Source organism: Calliopsis andreniformis, chromosome 3 (genome assembly GCF_051401765.1).
Source record: "Calliopsis andreniformis isolate RMS-2024a chromosome 3, iyCalAndr_principal, whole genome shotgun sequence".
In the NCBI taxonomy this organism is placed as follows: Eukaryota; Metazoa; Arthropoda; class Insecta; order Hymenoptera; family Andrenidae; genus Calliopsis; species Calliopsis andreniformis.
The window spans coordinates 28,522,843-28,540,857 of NC_135064.1; the positions used below are offsets into that span (position 1 = coordinate 28,522,843).

The following is an 18,015-nucleotide window of genomic DNA, read 5'->3' on the forward strand; positions in this document are numbered from 1 at the left end:
ACCAACCCGGAACTTCTAGTGCAACAGAACTTTCTCATTTACCTTACGGTTATAATATTCTTGAAGAAAAGGTTACTAAACGCTATCTCAAGTAAAAACGGGAATCCAATATTCATTGACCGCCCTCTAGTAAGAAATACAAAAGACGTCGCCACAGTCGCCACATCACATTCGTTCGATGAGTATCGGATACCGATCGGGCGGCTTGAGAAGCCGTTTGGTCAATAAGAAGTTGGTGGCGAAACTTTGAAAAGCATAATGTGTAAGTGACAGGAGGATGATATCTTGTGTCAGTGCGGTGCGCGGCGCGTGTTTAACAATTTCATCCGTAAAAGGAGGCACGCGTTAACGTCGATACGAGATCCTTTTCTAAATAAAGCAGGGAAGAGGAAACGTGTTATATCGTGGATCCACGGATAGAAACGAATGGTCTCGCTGGAGGGGTGTCGTATTCCTATAGTAGGGAGGAAAAGGTCAACCCTTGTCCGGATTCTATGCAATGTATCGGCGCCCCACCCCCACCGACTGTTTCTCCTTTAAATCTAACCCTTTTAGACGTATTTCGAGGGTAGCACGCCGCGTACAATGTACGGCTACTACTACTAATGCTGTTATTGCTTGCCAGGTAAGATATAAAATACTGTCAACCCATTATTACGAATATATATTTACGATCATGAGCTAATTCCATGACTCGAACAACCGACTCGGAACTTTTCTCTTCAATTTGCGTCTTGACGTTTAACGAGCACGTGTCGTTCTCTTTTGCAACGACGAAAGAAAGATTGCACGTTCTATTTTATTTAGTGCAACATGTATAACGTAGATAAGATTCCATCGTAGAATGTAGTAATGCAGTAGATCTTTTAAAACGTTGGAGATAATAGTGCATCTCGACGTTTATTAGTCTCTGACTCGAATATAGAATCGATTGTTAATATGCTTGGTGTGCTGTAAGTAGTACACATCGTATTTACAACGCATTGTACTATGTGAATACAAACGACAGATTGATTATACTGCCGGCTAAATTGAGCGATATTAGTCGCCGGATGGAGGACATTCGCGCGAAATAATATCGGCGAATCGCTGCTATTAACATTCATGGGCGCAGCCAAATATTTCAAGCGCTAGTACTTTATTTGCATTTACTTTTTACCACTCGCTATTTAAAATGATACTTCGATTAGTATTCGGACTTGAATGTGTACAAAATGTAGATGAATTATATTTAATAAATAAGTGAGAGTCTTTAACATATATAATTCATTGAAACGATATTTTGTTGCTGTTTCAGTCACCTTTCAGTAATCTAAAAGCAAGTTCCAAAACGCGATTCATTTTTGTATCTATGACGTGATTTTGTAGAGGAAATTAACAAATTCAAGATGTATGCTCTAAAAATGCAAACTGCCTGCCAGAGCGAGGGCAGTGGTGAGCCTGATGATTCAACTACGCATCATCAAGAACCTACTAGATCTCCAGCAGAGGATTGTAGTTCATTTGACATTGTTAGGGCAACACAGGTACTATTATCTTTCATTAGTGAGTGTGCATTATTGTATCGATATTTCCAATTCAAACTTCTATGTAATGAATATATGTATTTTAGTATGGAGCATTGGATCGTGTCACTGAATTGGTAGAAGCAGGTGCTAATGTAAATGAGCCAGATTCAGAGACAGTAACATTGCTACATTGGGCTGCAATAAATAATCGAAAAGATATTGTGAAATATCTTATTGCAAAAGGGGCTGTTGTGGATGTAGTGGGTGGAGAACTTGGTTCCACACCATTACATTGGGCCACAAGGTAATTCTTGAATCACATTCTTTAAATACTTTATTAAATACTTTACATTTATACATAATTTTAATGGAAAAATAATTGTTTTCAGGCAGGGCCATTTGGCTACAGTTGTGATATTGATGAGAGCAGGAGCAGATCCAACTCTCAGAGATTCAGAAGGATTCTCATGTATTCATTTAGCAGCACAATTTGGTCATACTTCTATTGTTGCTTATCTAGTCGCAAAAGGAGTAAATCCAAATATGCCAGATAGAAGCGCAATGACACCCCTTATGTGGAGTGCCTACAAAGTTAATAGGTACACATAAAAGATCTACAGTTTGTGCTTTAAATCACATTGCATTGGTTACTTTGAAAACTTTCTTTTTTACAGTTTAGATCCAACTCGCTTGTTATTAACTTTAGGAGCATCTCACTGGCTAGCAGATAATATACATGGCAATACAGCTTTGCATTGGGCTATCATAGCCGAAAATAGTACAGCAATATCTACATTAGTTCATCATGGTGCATCATTAGATGTACCCAACTTGAGAGAAGAAACACCAATGACATTACTTGGTCGCCATATCGGGGCAGCCTGGTTAGGACATAAAATCAGTCAAGAAATCAGAGAAAAACAGGGAAGAACTAGAACATGGTGTAGAGATAAGGTATGTATAACATTGCTTGGGTAATCTTGTTTTTCTCTACATTCTTAATTTTTTTTCTTTCAGAGAATGCGCTGGTACTGTATGGTCAGTACACCATTTATAGTTTTTTATGTGATCGGAATGATTTTTCAAAGTGGATTAGATTATCTAGTGAAATTAGGTGCCTTTGTCACTCTTTATATAGCATTATATTTAGCTAATCATTTTGTCTTTGACGAGCGATTGTTTCATATTGTACCAATGTCAATTTATTTGGCTACAAAGGTAAGTTCATCTAGTTCTCAAGATCAGTCGGTCAAAAAACATTTTTCCACAATTAGTTACTTTCATGTAAAAATGTAACACTGTCAATCTGAGTTGTAGAAGTTCTTAAATTATCAGTTGTTTCCTGTTATATATCTTAGATAGGTGATAAAAGCATCTTATCATGACAAGTACATTTTAGATAACACACACAGAAACACAATAAAAACTTTTGAGTTAATTCTATCATTAAAAATACAAATACGTCTGACATTCCTTGTTCGATTGATATTCGTTACGTTTGCTCAGTGATAATTTTCTATTATCATTCATTGCAGATGTGGATATATGTCACATGGGTATTTTGGCTAGGCATACACGCTGCTTGGTATTTATGGTTACTACTAGTAAGTGGATCAGTACCACTCTGGATATGTTTTTTGCAGTCCTGGAGAGGTGATCCAGGTGTAATTACAGCTACTCATGAGGATAAGTTAAATGTAAAAAATTTGTATGCTAAATGACCGACTAAATGGGATTATCTTTCGTAAGCAATGTACATTCTCTAGTTTTATTATTTTTCAGACGATTATAGAGTTAGCAGAATCAGGTGGTTTTGAACCGCAATCGTTTTGCAGTAGCTGCTTAGTCAGAAGACCTATGAGATCTAAACATTGTTCTACATGTGACCGATGCGTAGCGCGATTTGACCACCATTGTCCGTGGGTCAATAATTGCATCGGTATGTCGACTAAAATAAAAAATTCAGAAATGAGAGCGTATTAACTTCAATCTTAAAAACTATTTTCAGGTGCGCATAACCACAAGTACTTTCTTGGATTTTTAGCATCATTATTAGGCCTGTGTATTGTCATTTTATCTGCCAGTGTACAATATTGGCAGTTCGAATGCTGGACAAACTTGACAAATGGTCATAGCGCTGATAATTACCTAGTTGCTGCAGCTACTTGTGATGCTTGGGTAATGTGGGTTACAGCAAATACATCTTTGCATTTCTTTTGGGTCGGCACACTACTAGCGTGTCAATGTTATCAGGTATATTTTTTTCTTCTGCCATTTTTTCGACGAATTTTTTGCAAGTAATATAGGTATATTTACAAGCTATATCATTTCGATTAGATTATGGTTCTCGGTATGACCACAAATGAACGAATGAACGCTGGACGCTACACTCACTTTAAACAAGGAAATCCCTTCCACCGTGGTGCCCTTCAAAATGCAGCAGATTTTTGTAATTTGAGCTTCTGTGGAGTGAAAGCGAAGCCCAGCTCAGATTGGTTGCATAGTTTTGATAATAAACAAGGCATCGAAAAATTGCCTTTACTCGCTACAAAAGACAATTTCCAATATATTTAGAATATTTTCTTAACAGTTGGAGGACCCGCTGTGGAACAAGCGTAATTAGCTGTCGGAAGCTAACAGCCTGTGTCATATCAATTATGCCTGAAGCACTTCTGGGCTACCAAAGAGTTACTACAAGATTGGAAGTGACTTTTTTAAAGATACACAGTGATTTTGCATACACAGATTTAAATTGTACGGAATATTGCAAGGAATTCCCCGCGGTCAGCGAACACGATTTTTAATCATTCGTGTAATTGTAAAAGACTGTTCTACGACGTAAGTATGCATATCCCACCCCTGTTATGTATTTTATTTCTTAAGCATCGACCAGTAGAACAAGTTGCACAAGTACTTTGACTCTATTTTTACAAAAGATTACAAAAGCAAGCTTTTTTTTGTCTCCTTGTACATTTATTTACTCAATATAAATAGAACGTTGATTTACATTATACTGCATTGTAAATATCTATATTTTTCATGTATATCGTAACGTAATCATTAAATATGAATACGTTAAGACATTTAATGACAAGAGTTTCTTTTTTAGTTACTTTAACACTTTGTATCCTATGAAAGAAATACAGGTTTGTCTTATAAATGATTTATATATATATATATACACATATGTATAACGAAAAAGTACAATTTTAATCGTATTGGAGAACAGTAATACCTTTATAAGAAAGAGCCATGACAGTCAGTTTTATGAGATCAATTGTACAATGTATTTTTATCGATATTATTTATTACGATTGTTTGTACTTTGTAGCTTATAAGTGCTGTAGACAGAGATATTATGAGTTTTTTGCTGAAGTTATAAAACTTGTAAATGAAGAGCCCAGAACTAGTTTAAAAACAAAAAAAAGACAAAATTGTCGGTAGAAAGTATGGCATACGCGTGTTTAGAGATATTTAAACTGATCTCAATTTGAAAAATAAAATCAAATGTTGTATGATACGATTACACGAAGGAAAATTATATTGTAAATTAACTGTTAATTATTCAATCCATTTTTCGTACTTACGAGTAAGTTTACCTGACTTAAGTGCCATGCTTGTACTCTTTGAAAGACATCCACCACGTACACATATACTCTTACGCTCTAATCTTATAAGGTTTGATTAACGTTAACTGTTATATCTAATCCATTATTGCATTACGTAAAACAGGAGAAAACGTTTTATCGATAGCAATATAAAATATTTACAGCATAGTATATATAAATTGTTTACAATGTCTGTTTCAATGGATGTCACATTTTAATAATATCGTAAAATTTTCAATGAACTATCTTATTAATTGTCTGTAGATATTAAAAGAAAGAAACAAGAAAGAAGAAAAATATAAGATAATAGGAATTTGATGCAGGCGAAAAAATCTTTTAGAATTTTTTGTACGGTAATTACACACGTGACAAGTAAAAATAGAGAATTATTAAATATTTTACATTCCAAAAATGTACTTCGATCTACAATTACGAGTTGCTTCTTTTGCCTCTAATACGAGCATCTTGTTAAGAATAAAGGCTCCCTTCTAATTTAAGTTTACAGCAATACTAATATACATATGTCAAAATCAGACTGTGCTGTTAAGGCTGCAAGTGCTATGTCAATTCACTTTCTAGCATTATAAAATATAATTAAATATTTAGTACTGTGAAAGTTGTGTTTTACGCACAATTAACGCAGGCAGATTAAATGTTAATAATTAATTGCATCCTTAACAGGATAGGTTTCATTTAAATTTGACATTGAAATAAAGCTGGAAAAATCTATAAAGGAAACAATATTTTGGTCGATGATCGTATGATCCAACTACTGAATATTCACACTAAAGACTTATGTTAAAAGAGCGCGAATATATTCAACACTGCATTTTAAATAGGTGCCTAAATATACCATTATTGTCTCATACAAATTTATGAAAAATATGTGAATTAAGCAAATGTGCGGATACATTTTTAACTTCAGTTATAGTTTCTAAGGGAACAGGTCTATCACGCGTAATAATTTGTTCATTTGGTCATTATTAGATATCTGCACGATAACTATATAATGAAGATAATTGTATCGTTTTATCAATTGTATTATATAATTTCTCTGTTGTCAGGCTATTTTTATCTCATGCAATCGATTACTTTTTATATGTACGTTATTCGGTCTGATTATATAACGGTGTAAATAATTCAGCTAGTTTACTTTTATTTTGATAGTTACGAAAAACGTTTCGTATTCGCGTGTACAGGAAAAAACTAACTTTCGGTATTCTTTTATCTAACCAAGAACAAATTCTTCAACTTCTTTGACTGCTTGATACAGAATGTTAAAGAGGTATTTGTACAAACCGTTGAAACGTATATGCAAATTTTAAACATAGATACTGTCGCGCGAACAATGATATTAAAAAACGAATACTCCATGTCTGAATTATTGCAAGAAACACGTGTATAAATATTATAAATATACAAATGTAAGTTATACGTAATATTACTTTGTACCAGACTATTGACTATGTCGAACGAATGCGTTTGTTAAATATCTTTACTTCATTTAAAGACAGTGGCATACACATTTAGTATTTATATATATATATATATATATCTCTGTTCTAGTCCGATCAATATTAAGGCAATTTGATATTTACATTTCATTTACCTCATAAAAACGATGGGATGCACCCAACTATTTCTAATAAGTAGTCTTCTTATTTTTTAAGTGTGTAAAGCAAAAATGGATTCCATAATTATCGATCCATCATCAACGAATAAAAGATTCAAATTGTATTATACTTTAGATATATATACGCAACAAACAGATAAATATAAAATGAGAAAATCTTTTATAATTAATATTTTCAAATATTTCATTTGTAGGCTGTAAATGACTTGTGTTAAAAAGTGTAAGAAAATTGATTACGAATGAAACACTATAAATGTAAAAATTTTAGGAAGAAGGATTTAAAAATGAAAATGTAATAACATTTTGAATGCTTAGATTCTAATTGAAGTTGCCGGTGGAAGGAAAAAATATATAGTTCTGTAATTCTTTTCGTAACTTGTTACACGTTTAAGAATTATAAAGCTTTTCACCAGGCATTATGTCACGTAGATGAGTTTACAATTATTGTATCAAATCGCAATAGGCTATTTATATACCATTCTACTTCCAACTCAACTCGATGTAAATACTATTCTCTTTTACTTCGAACTACGTTTCGAGGATTAATAAAGTCTAGAAACGTGAAGTGTTAGACGTGTAAAAATTTTTGGTAAATTGCGCAAAATTGAATCAAAATTACTAAGTGTTATTAAATAAAGAAAATACAAGTATGCAGTTTATTTCTCCTTCATTATTCCTTGTAAACATTTTATCATGCTTTTAATTTCCTCAAAATATTTCTAAATAGTGTTTTTTCTCAATAAAAAAGATGTTTTCATCAAATTACTATGTACTGAATGTCACTGAAAGTCCAAAGAATGCACTTTTGATGTAAACATATGAATGCATCAACTTTCATTGCTGTCAATTTGACAGTTTAGTTCTGTTTTAGTTCACGTTAGTTTAATTTCAATTTTGTTCAATTTGTTTTCAAGAAATGTGTTCAACATGGTTTCTGCAGACGATTGCCCTTGCACTGATGCTACAGAAGTTTCTAACATAACATCTTTACAGTCAGATACTTGTGTAACTGATAGCAATATCAGAAAATATTGTGAACCTATAAGTAGGGATAATATTTTTCAGGAATATAACTGTAAGTAATTTAAAGGATTAACAACTGAAAAAGCTATAATAGACTAGATTGATATTTTATAACAATTTATAAAACAAATATAAATTAAATATTGTGTTGATTAAGTTAAAGATTGTAAATGTTACGAGACACATTCGCCTATAAAATCTGGAGTACCTCCGGAACAGTGTGGAATAACAGATATAGCAAAACAGACATCACAGAAAGAGGCATTAAAAGATCAGTGTTCAATGAAGCAAATTGACTCCACTATGCCATGTTTATGTCATACTCACAAAATGTAATACCATTCTATTCATTTCACATGGCAAAGTTAATTAAATAATTTCTCTTTTCTAGCAGTGCCTACACTTTGCCTCTGAAATATAAAAAAGGTAATTATTTCAGTCATGTAACTTAAATTTTCATTTTACAATTAATTTAAAAAATTTTTTAAAACCTTTTCTGAATATACATTCAGATTCGTCGTGCTTACGACCATTCTGGTGTCGCTTTAAGTGGAAATGGCCAAAGAAGGGATACTTGGAAAGAAAAGATAAAACATATGAAGTAAAACTGAAACAGAGACAGTGTCCTCATTATTCAGAGGTATTAAAAAATATGTATAGAGGGATACAGCAATACTGATTCATTTTTATCTTCTATATTCATAATATTGGACAATTATCCAATATTATCCATAACAGTCTCTTTTCATTTAGCCATTTATGTGCTGTGAGATATCAGAAGGGATACCAAATAAAAGAAAACGTGATGACCAGAAAATGGCCAAGCTTTTAAGAGATGAAGAAAAACAGAAACATAAAGAAAGGGAAGCGGCAGAAAGGATTGACATCTATTACTTTGATCATGGAAACTCTGCGTAGGTACAACTACATTTCATGATTACATGACTCTTTTAGTTATTCAGAGGTTGCTTTCAGTTTAACCTTTTCATTAAAAAGTTATAGAAATAAGTAACGTTCCTTAAGTACTGTTAATCCATTGATAATCGTTATTTCTCTACAGTTATTACCGAACAACAGATTCGCCTCCAATATTAATAACCGACAAGTGTGCCGAAAAAACTGATCAAGCAGCGACTCGTTTCTGGGCCGAAATATTCGGAACGATTCATATTGGAACCGCTTTCGTTACAGCGTTTATTCTACAATTATTTCGGTTTATTCTTTACAGTATAATAAGACCGCTTACTGTGGGCATTTTGCAACTGTTCGCGGATTATTTTGTGAAACCATTTTTATCCATCATATTCAATGCGTTCATACAACCAGTGCTCATATTGCTGTACAACATCGCAACATCTCTAAGAGATCTTTGCGAACCAATTGCTGAAGCAATAGGGTTATTCTTGAAAGAAATCGCAAACCTCTGTGCCGCGATTAGACTCGTGGAAATTAAACAGAACACTGCTCCTTCGGTTCCGTGCACTTGACGAGTGAATGGAAGAAAGTGTTAACTGTGGTTCCGTGAGTGACGAGCAAGTAAACATTTTAACAAATTATTTTGGTCCATTAAAAAACAGTGAAATTGGTTGAATTCTATCCTGGTTTTGCACTTGCGTTTTGTGTTTTCAGGTAGAAAAGGACAACAAATGATTCGCTGCATTTCTATGTAAATGGACTGAGGTAGAATGAAAGCAGATTTTAAGGAATTCTACAAAAATTCGTCAGGAACACCTGCGGAAGAAATTAGAATAATGTAAAATATGCTGCTTTTACTTTAATTGTTAGTTACTGTTCTGAAACGCCTAGTAATGTTTGTTTTATTTGTATAACAGGATAGAGAATTTCGTCTTTTTTTGTCTGAAGGATGACAGTAAGTAATAGTGGACGTAGATAAAATGATATACAGGATTGAGATAAAGATAACTAAAAGAAGATTCGGAAATGAAATTCATCCGAGTTCCAACGAATATAACACATGCCTTAACACCAGGTATATATTTGGTATTACTTTAACTTTACAATATTATTATCATTTTCATTTCACTTTGTTTCATTTCATCTTTCTTCTTCATTTTTTTACAGAACAAATTATTTCTTATAGCAACTAACTTTGTCAATAATAATCAATAATCGTCCTTCGTCTCTTTCGTATATCTTACTGTTTAATAAATTATGTACAATCTCACAAACAACAAACGGAGGAACCTAATTACATCATGTAGTTGTTCACACTTCGCTATTTACAGGTACTACTGGTTTTTACAGAATTGCGCTTTCGCTCCACCTGCGTGTAGTCATTATCTTTAAACTCTGTTGTTCACGTACTCTATTTTTCCTTTTTTTAAAAAAAGAGAGAGAGAGAGAGAAATAGGAAAGAAAAAGGAGAAAAACAAACGCCTATCGTCACCTAGTCTCAGGAACTGCAACCTCTGTCTTGCTGTGCATCGCGATCTAGGTGGCTGTGGTCGGAGTCTCCTGGATGGCTAAGGTTTGTGAAGGCGCAGATGATGATGTCGAGTCACCTGCAATTACAAACCTCCACTCAGCATCTAAATAGGCTCAACAGCGTTTACGTAGTCGCACAATTTTAGCGGAATGATATCACCTGTATCGCTAATGTTTCCGCTTAAAACTGTGTACATAATCTTATTATGGATAATACAGTCGCCGGCAAGCGTTACGTAATAATCTATCGATTTTCTAGACAGTTAAGCTTACCCAAGAGGGCAGCCTCTAAGTCTCCTAAGATCTCTGTCTCCTTGGGATCGATAAGATTGAAGCGTTGATTAAGGAGCGTGAGGTGGGCGAACACACAATTGAGGTGAGCGTGCAGCCCCAAAAGTGTTACCTCTCTGAAGTGGCAGTGGTAAATGTGTGCCACCACGTGGTACAGTAGCCGCAGGATCTTACGCACTATCGATTCGAACGAGCTAGGAAATTCATTTGCTGGAACATCCAAGGAAAGCCACTAATTAATATGATTATAACCTTCGTTGGCATGGGCAACCTACATCATTCGTGAAATTTGTCATCGAGTAGTTTCTGACTGTTTGGAATTGTAAATAATAGTGTTAGTGAACTATAGAATAGTATCAGTGTTGCTTGGTATAGGATTTAGTGAATAAATTAATTGTCAGTCAAATATTCTTTCTGCCTATCGAGGACACTACACTTAAAGAGTTTTTAACAAATACAGTATCTTCTCTCTAACCCTTTTAACACAAGCCTAGTGTTACCTCGACGAGTTACTTAATTAGTGATGAAGCTAGACAGAAAATGGCTTACCATATTTCGTAGGAAATATAGTTTCGTCGCTAACGGTGCGTTGTGTAAAAGTCATAACATAATCTATATACTGTGGCGCTGCCACTCTCGTTTTCTTCCCTTTCTCGTCGAACCACAGATACGTTCTGAAACGATAAGAAAGCGAATTATTCGTCCGCGTAATGTCGGTCAAAGGAAATAACAGAGAAGAAAGGGTCAAGGCGAGAGGAAAACCGTTCAAAGAATGGACTTTAATCGGTACTCTTTCATCCTTCCCTGCTCTTTCTTTTGTAGCCAAACGTGAGCAAATATCTCAGCCTTCTTCTCCCACCGAATCGTAGATTGAAGACAAACAACAGCAAAATTACATATTAACTTCCGGTATTACGATTAGAAAACGTCAAATTCTCACGAAGGAACCTCTCGACATGGCACTCTCGCGAGAAAATTAGAATGCAACTTGGTACAGGTATAGATTTCAGCCTGGACTCACTTTAAAAGGCATTGTCTCTACTTTTTCATCCCTGCATTGGATTTTCTCGAAGAGGATTTTTCTACACAGATGTGACGCGTGAAAGTAAAGGTGGTTCTGTTTTCCTGAAACGTTTCTAGGAGCTACAATCAATATCTGCAAGAGCCACATACGGCTCGGGGGCTACAGTTTGGCCATCGTTTGTCCGTGTCTGCAATCACACGTATTCTGTATCCGCAGGAAAAAGTCTACACACGTACCAAGTTGCATTGAAATCTGAGAGTCTATCGCCTCGAAAGGTCCTTCGTCAGTGGAACATGAAAAAGTGTTGGAAGGTGATTAGGAACGAATCGAAACTAAACGATCATTCCGAAATGCATACCTTAAGCCGGGACCGGTCATATCGGGGCAGCCCGTCATGGTGCAGAACTCCGATATTGTTCCGTAAACGAGGTTGATGTGATCGAATAGTGCGAGGGTGTGGGAGGCCAGCCACTCGTTGTAGTCCAAACCGGGTGGTAGATCGACCAACATCCTCAGGTCCAGCTCTGGCAGTTGCCTTTCGAGGGCCGCCTCCTCGAGGTACAACTTCGGATCCTCTGTGGTTCCCGCATCCTTCTCCTTTCGTCGGGCTTTTCTACGAACAGCGTTAATACCGCTCATTTAGTCAGGATCGTCTTCCAGTCACGCGTCCTCTCTACTTCTGACAGTCAAGCAACGAAGCAAATTATCGCTCAGGGATGGAGCCCATGTCTCTGATGGTTATAGTCTGAACAAAATCGAAGGGAAACTAGAGACCACTGAATTAGGGGAGGAGGAGTAATTCTGAGTAGCTACCTGATTTCGTTCAGACTATAATAGTCGCAGGATGGTGGTGGTATTTTTGCATGGGTGTTAAACATTATGTAGACTCTAAATAAAGTAAATAATATCCACTTGTCGCTCAAGGTCATTGAAACTTAAAAATATACATGATATCCATAGTTAGACAGATAAAGAAATTGAAAGCAGACAAATGTATGACCTTGAAGGATCACCTACATTTGCTCAGACTATAGTCATTAAAAAAAGAAGTAGTCAATTAAATTTGAAATGTTACTTTAGAATGCGTTGATCCAATTATTCACCTTTGAAATTACTTTATTGAACGAGGGAGTAAGAAATATCTTACTTTGACAGATGAATGGCAAAAAAACATTGAATCGACGAAACAATATTGAATGTCCCATACGAAAATCACCGAAACATTCTGCAACTGAATGAAACTTCCACTTCGATCGAAATCGAGAGAAAAACGGAAGAGGGAAACAGCGTGAGTGGTAACCACGAATTCGACGTTTGGTTACGAACCTGTGCTAGTAGCGTGCGTTATCGGCACAACGATCGAGAGATTGAGCGCATCTAGAGCGCGAGAAACGAGTGGTGAAGAAGGAGCCTAAATATCGAGGCGCAGAAACACCGTTACAATAAGTGATTAATACGGGTACAAAGTGCGAGTCTCGGCAAGCTATTGTTTCGAAGCTACCACTTAACTCATCTCCCGGTAAAAACGGCACTACCAATGAACGTACAATTAATATACCCACTCGCAAAATGACGTGCTAATGTCATTAGCAATGCGTATGGCGTGACTGTGGACAGTGAAGATTTTAAGCGCGAGTGCTGCTAGTACACGTATACCCACGAAGGGTTGGAACTCAACCTGTGACAGAATACGATACGACCGAAATTCATACTAACTTCGCTGGCGACCAGTATGACAGGGGACAAATTCTGCCGAAAATTCTATAAGTGAAATGGCAAACTTTACTCGTGGATACAGCTAATTTTGCCTAGAATTTTAAACTATACAGCAGTTACCGCAAATGCAAGGTAGCAAAGTTATAAATGACAGGGACGACGTTTCCCCCGACTGGGAACGACACGTCTAGTGCAACTTCCTCTCATAAGCGGGAACATTGTTAACTTTAACCATAACTACAGTACAGTGCCCTCGAAAGAACGGATCACTATTTCAACCCTAGAAATACCGAAAAAGACGACTTTTTCGGGCCTACATCTCGAAAAATGTTCAATTTGAGATACTTCCTTTCGGTGAAAAATTTTCTAAAAAAAATCTTTTTGCCGTACACATTAACCCTGATATGTACAAATACTAAAACAATTCTTTTTAAGTTAAGGCTCGCTATTTCTAGGGTTAAGATTAACTGTAACACGGAGTACGTGCCTTCAAAAGAATGGATTATTGCTTCAGCCAGCCTGGTAAGTGGTCAGATTCGTCAGGCCGAAATACTGAAACGGCTACTCGGATGGTTTCCTTGACGAGGGTTGATAACACACCACTTCGCATTAATATGTTCAGCCCCCCAGCACGGGCAAATCGCGTGGTGGGCACTTTCGAGGTTGGTAGAAGTTACATCAACATAAGTAAATGTAGTGCTTGCATGAAATATTAGCTGTCTTCCTATGCCAGAGCTCGCGAAAGGTATCGTGGTCCGATTGCAGCCCACCGCAAGTCTTAATGCATAAATATCTCTAAGAGAACCTGGCCTGCCTCAATAAACGGAAATGGAATGGAGCCTCGGAGGATTCCCATTGCCTCAAATGTCACGTTTTATTTATATTTGTCGAGTCGCGATCGGGGAGCGCGCGAAACTTCTTGATTGATCCGGCTGGTCACGTATTCGGTTAATTAACGAGGGAGACAAAGTTCAGACGAACTTTGGAGTTGGTATCCGGTGAAATCAATGAAAGAAGAGGACTTCTTGAACCAATGCACTGATTCCAGGGCTTCGTTCAAAGACGACTGGCCTTAGGGCAGTTCCTTTGAGGAGGACTAACTCTCCGTTTGTACAAATACGGTCCGATCGTTATTGTTCTTTCCAGCTTAACAGTGTCCCGATACGCGTGACGTGATATAGATTTCTCTTGATTGGACGTGGGTGTTGCTGACGTAGCGCTACGTGTACGTGGAAAGGTAACTCTTGAAAACAATGGGACGTATTTAGTTTCATAAGATGATGTGGTGGGACGTTTCTAATGGAAATGTGCTGCAGTATTTTCTTGTAATGGACTTGTTATCGTAGTCACTGTACTGAGGAATCGTTTGGAGTAAATGGCTTTGCTTCGACGAATTGTCATCCAGCTTATACCTCAGACGAAAATGAGCTTTCAGCGGACAGTTGACTTCAGAAATGCCTCCGTGCTATAAGCTCATTGTTAGCTCAGTATAGTATAGAGTGTTTGGTAAGTGAATATCTATTTTGAAATATGTCCTGAGTTGGCATACATCCTAAGTTTAACATCTATTTGCACATAGGAACTTTAAAACATGTCTTACCATTGCAACTTATTCCCCGTATAATTCAACATAGGCATCACCAACTACATTTGAAAGTCGCCGCTGATTTACCAGACACCCTGGACATTTTTTCATATGTAGTGAACCTAGTAATACGTTTCCCAACACAAACTCAGTAACACATTTTCCACCCTAGACATAGCAGTATATTTTCCACAGATTGACGTAATGCTGCTCTTCTTATTATCCCGAATTATCAATCATTGTCAATAACCAATGAAAATTATTTTCAATTTTCGCAAGCGTCGAAAAAATATGAAGCATCGCGTCCTATAAGCTTCTTATCGTAAATTGAAACAGTATCGTGTGCAAAATTGAAACGAAGCTTCAGTTTACTGTTCGTGTCGCTCCGGAAACCATCAATTATACAGCCAGTATCAATAGCCTCGTCATTCGCGACACACGCGGCATTACTCTTCGCGCGTTAGATCTTTGATTATAGCCAGAGCGTGATATGTGATTCGTCTGAAATTACATTCCATTGATTTGGGTATAACCGACGGCTAATTATCGACGAGACCCTCGACGTTATTCATTGATGATCATATTCAGCGATTCGTTGATACGGTTATCGGAGACCACGCGTATGTAGACAGCGAAGTAGCCAACGCCAGCATTATAAACGATGAATAAGTAAATAAATAAATAAATAAATAAAACAAAAGAACTCTCGTTTCCTTGTGTGACGCTGCTCGAAACTGAATGGCGATTCTCTGGACAACGGCCGCGCGTTTTAAAAGGAGAATAGATTTTCATTACCGCGTGGCATGAAAGCGTAATTATATTTCGAGCGTTCATTGTGTCCCCAAGAAAAGCGAACGGAAGTTCTGTCCAAAGAGATTCGCGGCTCTCGGCGGTTTCCTTTGATTTCTATAACCTCGATTCTGACTGAACTATCGCCGTCACGCTTGGAATTCTACGTTTCTCATAATCTAATGCGCTTTTATTTCCACGCGTTTCTTCGTGACCCGACTTTGGAATCACAGTAGTTCAAATGAACGCAAATATCCACGGACTCGTTCCATATCTTTGCCATTTGCCGTACGCGATATACAGGTGGGTACAAAAATGTATGGCCACATTAATTGTTTAGTAAGTGTTGTATAAAATTATACAGGGTGGTCCATTTAAATAAGAGAATTGAAAGAGACATTTAGGTGACCTAATTTAAGTGTACCACCCTGTAATCAATAAAGAGGAAGATAATTGAGAATGCATTTTTAACAAATCTTTAATAAATACTTCAATAATACTATGAAAAATTATTTGTAAATATACATACATTTTCACTTGAATGAATAACGAATAGATGAAAGTCTACTACTGTATTAGGGTAGCCAGATACTTCTGTGATCAACTGTACCACGAGGTGAACGAAAGTTACTGAGCGAAAAATTCGAGTAAATAGAGTTAAGAACGTGCTTTCCTAAATTGTACGTTATAATTTGATGAGCTGTTGGTAACGGTCTCCTCAGAAATATACTACGGTGCACCGATGGAAAACGAATTAGTGGCCATCGTAGTAAGCGTGTCCGTGTGTTTCTGGTTACGTGAACGTAACTCGAAAAAGCAATTTCATTCCGGGACCAAGGACAATATTACGTTGTCCTAAATGCACTTTAGAGGCCGATCCGCACCACGATTTTCCTTCCCTCTCGAATTTTGGAACATGTTCAAGCTCATTAGTCCCGTATCGCTAATACTATCGGCAATATGTACCACGAATGTTACCGCATTTCTATCGATTCTTCCCTCATTTGTCGCTCGAAGGCGACCAGGAATTAAAGGACAATGTTAAGCTTGGCTTTACAGACAGATACAAGTAGACTGTTATCGATTTACATCCTTGGAGTGTTCTCGCCGAGAGATAGAATGGTATTAGCCGTACTCGGTTTCAGGATCAGGTGGAAATATACTCGAAGGTGACCTGCACTGTGCAATTTTGGTATTCATGAAGACGAGTTAGTATGAAGACTATTACGTGGCAGTATTACTGTCGTGGAGAGCCACCCAAGTATGACGTTCACTTTTTAATGAACCTTCCGTCAGTTTCTGGGATTTGTGAAGCCGAATAATGTAATACCCTTTTTCGAAGAATATATTGTGACTAATAATTTAAGAGGTGTGAAGAAATACATAATAATTGCACAATAATTGAAAAAGGAAGTTTGTCCTCGTAACAGAAATTCTACATTTTACTCGGTTTCCATGAAATAGGGGTACGTATGTATTACACAAGTTGGGCTAAAAAATTGGTAAGTTCTTTCAAAGTGGACTCAACTAGAGAGCAGGAAGGGACTTGTAGGGGTTTCAGGTAATCACGAGGTTGGAGAGCGAAGCTTGCTCCAAAATGTTTCGGCGCACTTGAGGCGATGCACTTGTGTCAGCCTCTTCTCATGTCCGCTCGGATGTCTCGTAATTAGCAAGTTTCCATCCAGGAGCCTCCGAAATTGCTACGGTGTCTCACGAATTGTATCGCGTTCGAAAAACGAACAACGCCTGACCTGAACAGAGCAAATTTAACTGCGAAATTACACCCAAACTTAATTCAGATTAAACCAAAATCCATTGAAACGACCAGAAACTCCAACTCGAAACTGATTACATATCCACTCGAGTGGACTCGTCGAATGCAAACGAACCGAACTTGTTCTGGTCTACTTAATCGAACTTGGATATAGTCGGTGTAACTTAATTTAACGAAAACCTGATCGATCTAGTAGTTAACGTAAGTTTAACCAATGTGGGGACTTAACCCTTAGTTGGGGTTCACCCTTTCGTGGCGAAAGTCTTATAATCTCACAATTTACCTTCTGACCAAATTTATTGTTTACACTTCGTGGAGCAATTTCAATTAATCCTAATTGAACCTAGGGTGACGTGAATTAATTTTAATTGTACAGGATACCTGTGTAAAACTATTACTGTAATTTTATCGTCCATGCTAAAATGATCAAAATTAGATATGATTTTGCAAGTAATAGAAAAGGCATAATATAGCCGTGGTAAAATATCCTCAATTAAAAGATAACTTAATCGAACTAATTATTTAAGGTTTGCAACGAATATACCTAAAACGGGACATCCCAATTTGCGATCCAACAACCACTTGATCCATGTTTAATCGAAACGAAAGCTTCGTTATA

General features: G+C 36.7%; 3 protein-coding genes across 9 annotated transcripts in view; 2 read left to right on the top strand and 1 right to left on the bottom strand.

The window, feature by feature from the left end:
* The first annotated feature begins 209 nt into the window (after positions 1–209).
* Positions 210–4,599, top strand: Hip14 (palmitoyltransferase Hip14). Of its 3 annotated transcripts, XM_076375803.1 has the most exons (11): positions 210–625; positions 1,298–1,526; positions 1,613–1,812; positions 1,898–2,107; positions 2,183–2,462; positions 2,526–2,726; positions 3,044–3,205; positions 3,291–3,447; positions 3,517–3,761; positions 3,846–4,029; positions 4,099–4,599. In XM_076375803.1, the coding sequence occupies exons 2-11, from the start codon at positions 1,389–1,391 to the stop codon at positions 4,125–4,127; spliced, it is 1,806 nt and encodes a 601-aa protein (XP_076231918.1). In that variant the 5' UTR covers positions 210–625; positions 1,298–1,388; the 3' UTR covers positions 4,128–4,599. The 3 variants fall into 3 exon arrangements, with proteins under 3 accessions (XP_076231918.1, XP_076231916.1, XP_076231919.1); XM_076375801.1 differs by having other exon boundaries at positions 3,846–4,596; XM_076375804.1 differs by lacking the exon at positions 2,526–2,726 and having other exon boundaries at positions 3,846–4,595.
* A 3,359-nt stretch (positions 4,600–7,958) lies between these two features.
* Positions 7,959–9,732, top strand: LOC143177696 (uncharacterized). The gene is made up of 7 exons (XM_076375810.1): positions 7,959–8,104; positions 8,167–8,198; positions 8,285–8,412; positions 8,526–8,686; positions 8,833–9,308; positions 9,402–9,525; positions 9,605–9,732. The coding sequence occupies exons 1-5, from the start codon at positions 8,055–8,057 to the stop codon at positions 9,257–9,259; spliced, it is 798 nt and encodes a 265-aa protein (XP_076231925.1). The 5' UTR covers positions 7,959–8,054; the 3' UTR covers positions 9,260–9,308; positions 9,402–9,525; positions 9,605–9,732.
* A 7-nt stretch (positions 9,733–9,739) lies between these two features.
* Mob2 (MOB kinase activator 2) overlaps positions 9,740–18,015 on the bottom strand; it is a 41,978-nt gene continuing 33,702 nt past the window's right edge. For all 5 annotated transcript variants that reach the window (XM_076375805.1, XM_076375807.1, XM_076375809.1 and 2 more), the window contains 4 exons: positions 11,891–12,145; positions 11,058–11,182; positions 10,491–10,718; positions 9,740–10,294 (listed from right to left, as the gene is read on the bottom strand). In XM_076375805.1, coding sequence (XP_076231920.1) covers positions 10,224–10,294; positions 10,491–10,718; positions 11,058–11,182; positions 11,891–12,145 — 679 coding nt within the window. In that variant the 3' untranslated portion in view covers positions 9,740–10,223. The remainder of the gene's footprint in view (positions 10,295–10,490; positions 10,719–11,057; positions 11,183–11,890; positions 12,146–18,015) is intronic.

Bases quoted from the DNA above. Each gene is read 5' to 3' on its own strand.
- Hip14 (XM_076375801.1), top strand. From the start codon at position 1,389: ATGTATGCTCTAAAAATGCAAACTGCCTGCCAGAGCGAGGGCAGTGGT. The intron at 1,527-1,612 runs GTACTATTATCT...TATGTATTTTAG, and splicing joins ACATTGTTAGGGCAACACAG to TATGGAGCATTGGATCGTGT. The intron at 3,206-3,290 runs GTAAAAAATTTG...ATTATTTTTCAG, and splicing joins CTCATGAGGATAAGTTAAAT to ACGATTATAGAGTTAGCAGA.
- LOC143177696 (XM_076375810.1), top strand. From the start codon at position 8,055: ATGAAGCAAATTGACTCCACTATGCCATGTTTATGTCATACTCACAAA. The intron at 8,105-8,166 runs GTAATACCATTC...CTTTTCTAGCAG, and splicing joins TTATGTCATACTCACAAAAT to TGCCTACACTTTGCCTCTGA. The intron at 8,687-8,832 runs GTAGGTACAACT...ATTTCTCTACAG, and splicing joins TTTGATCATGGAAACTCTGC to TTATTACCGAACAACAGATT.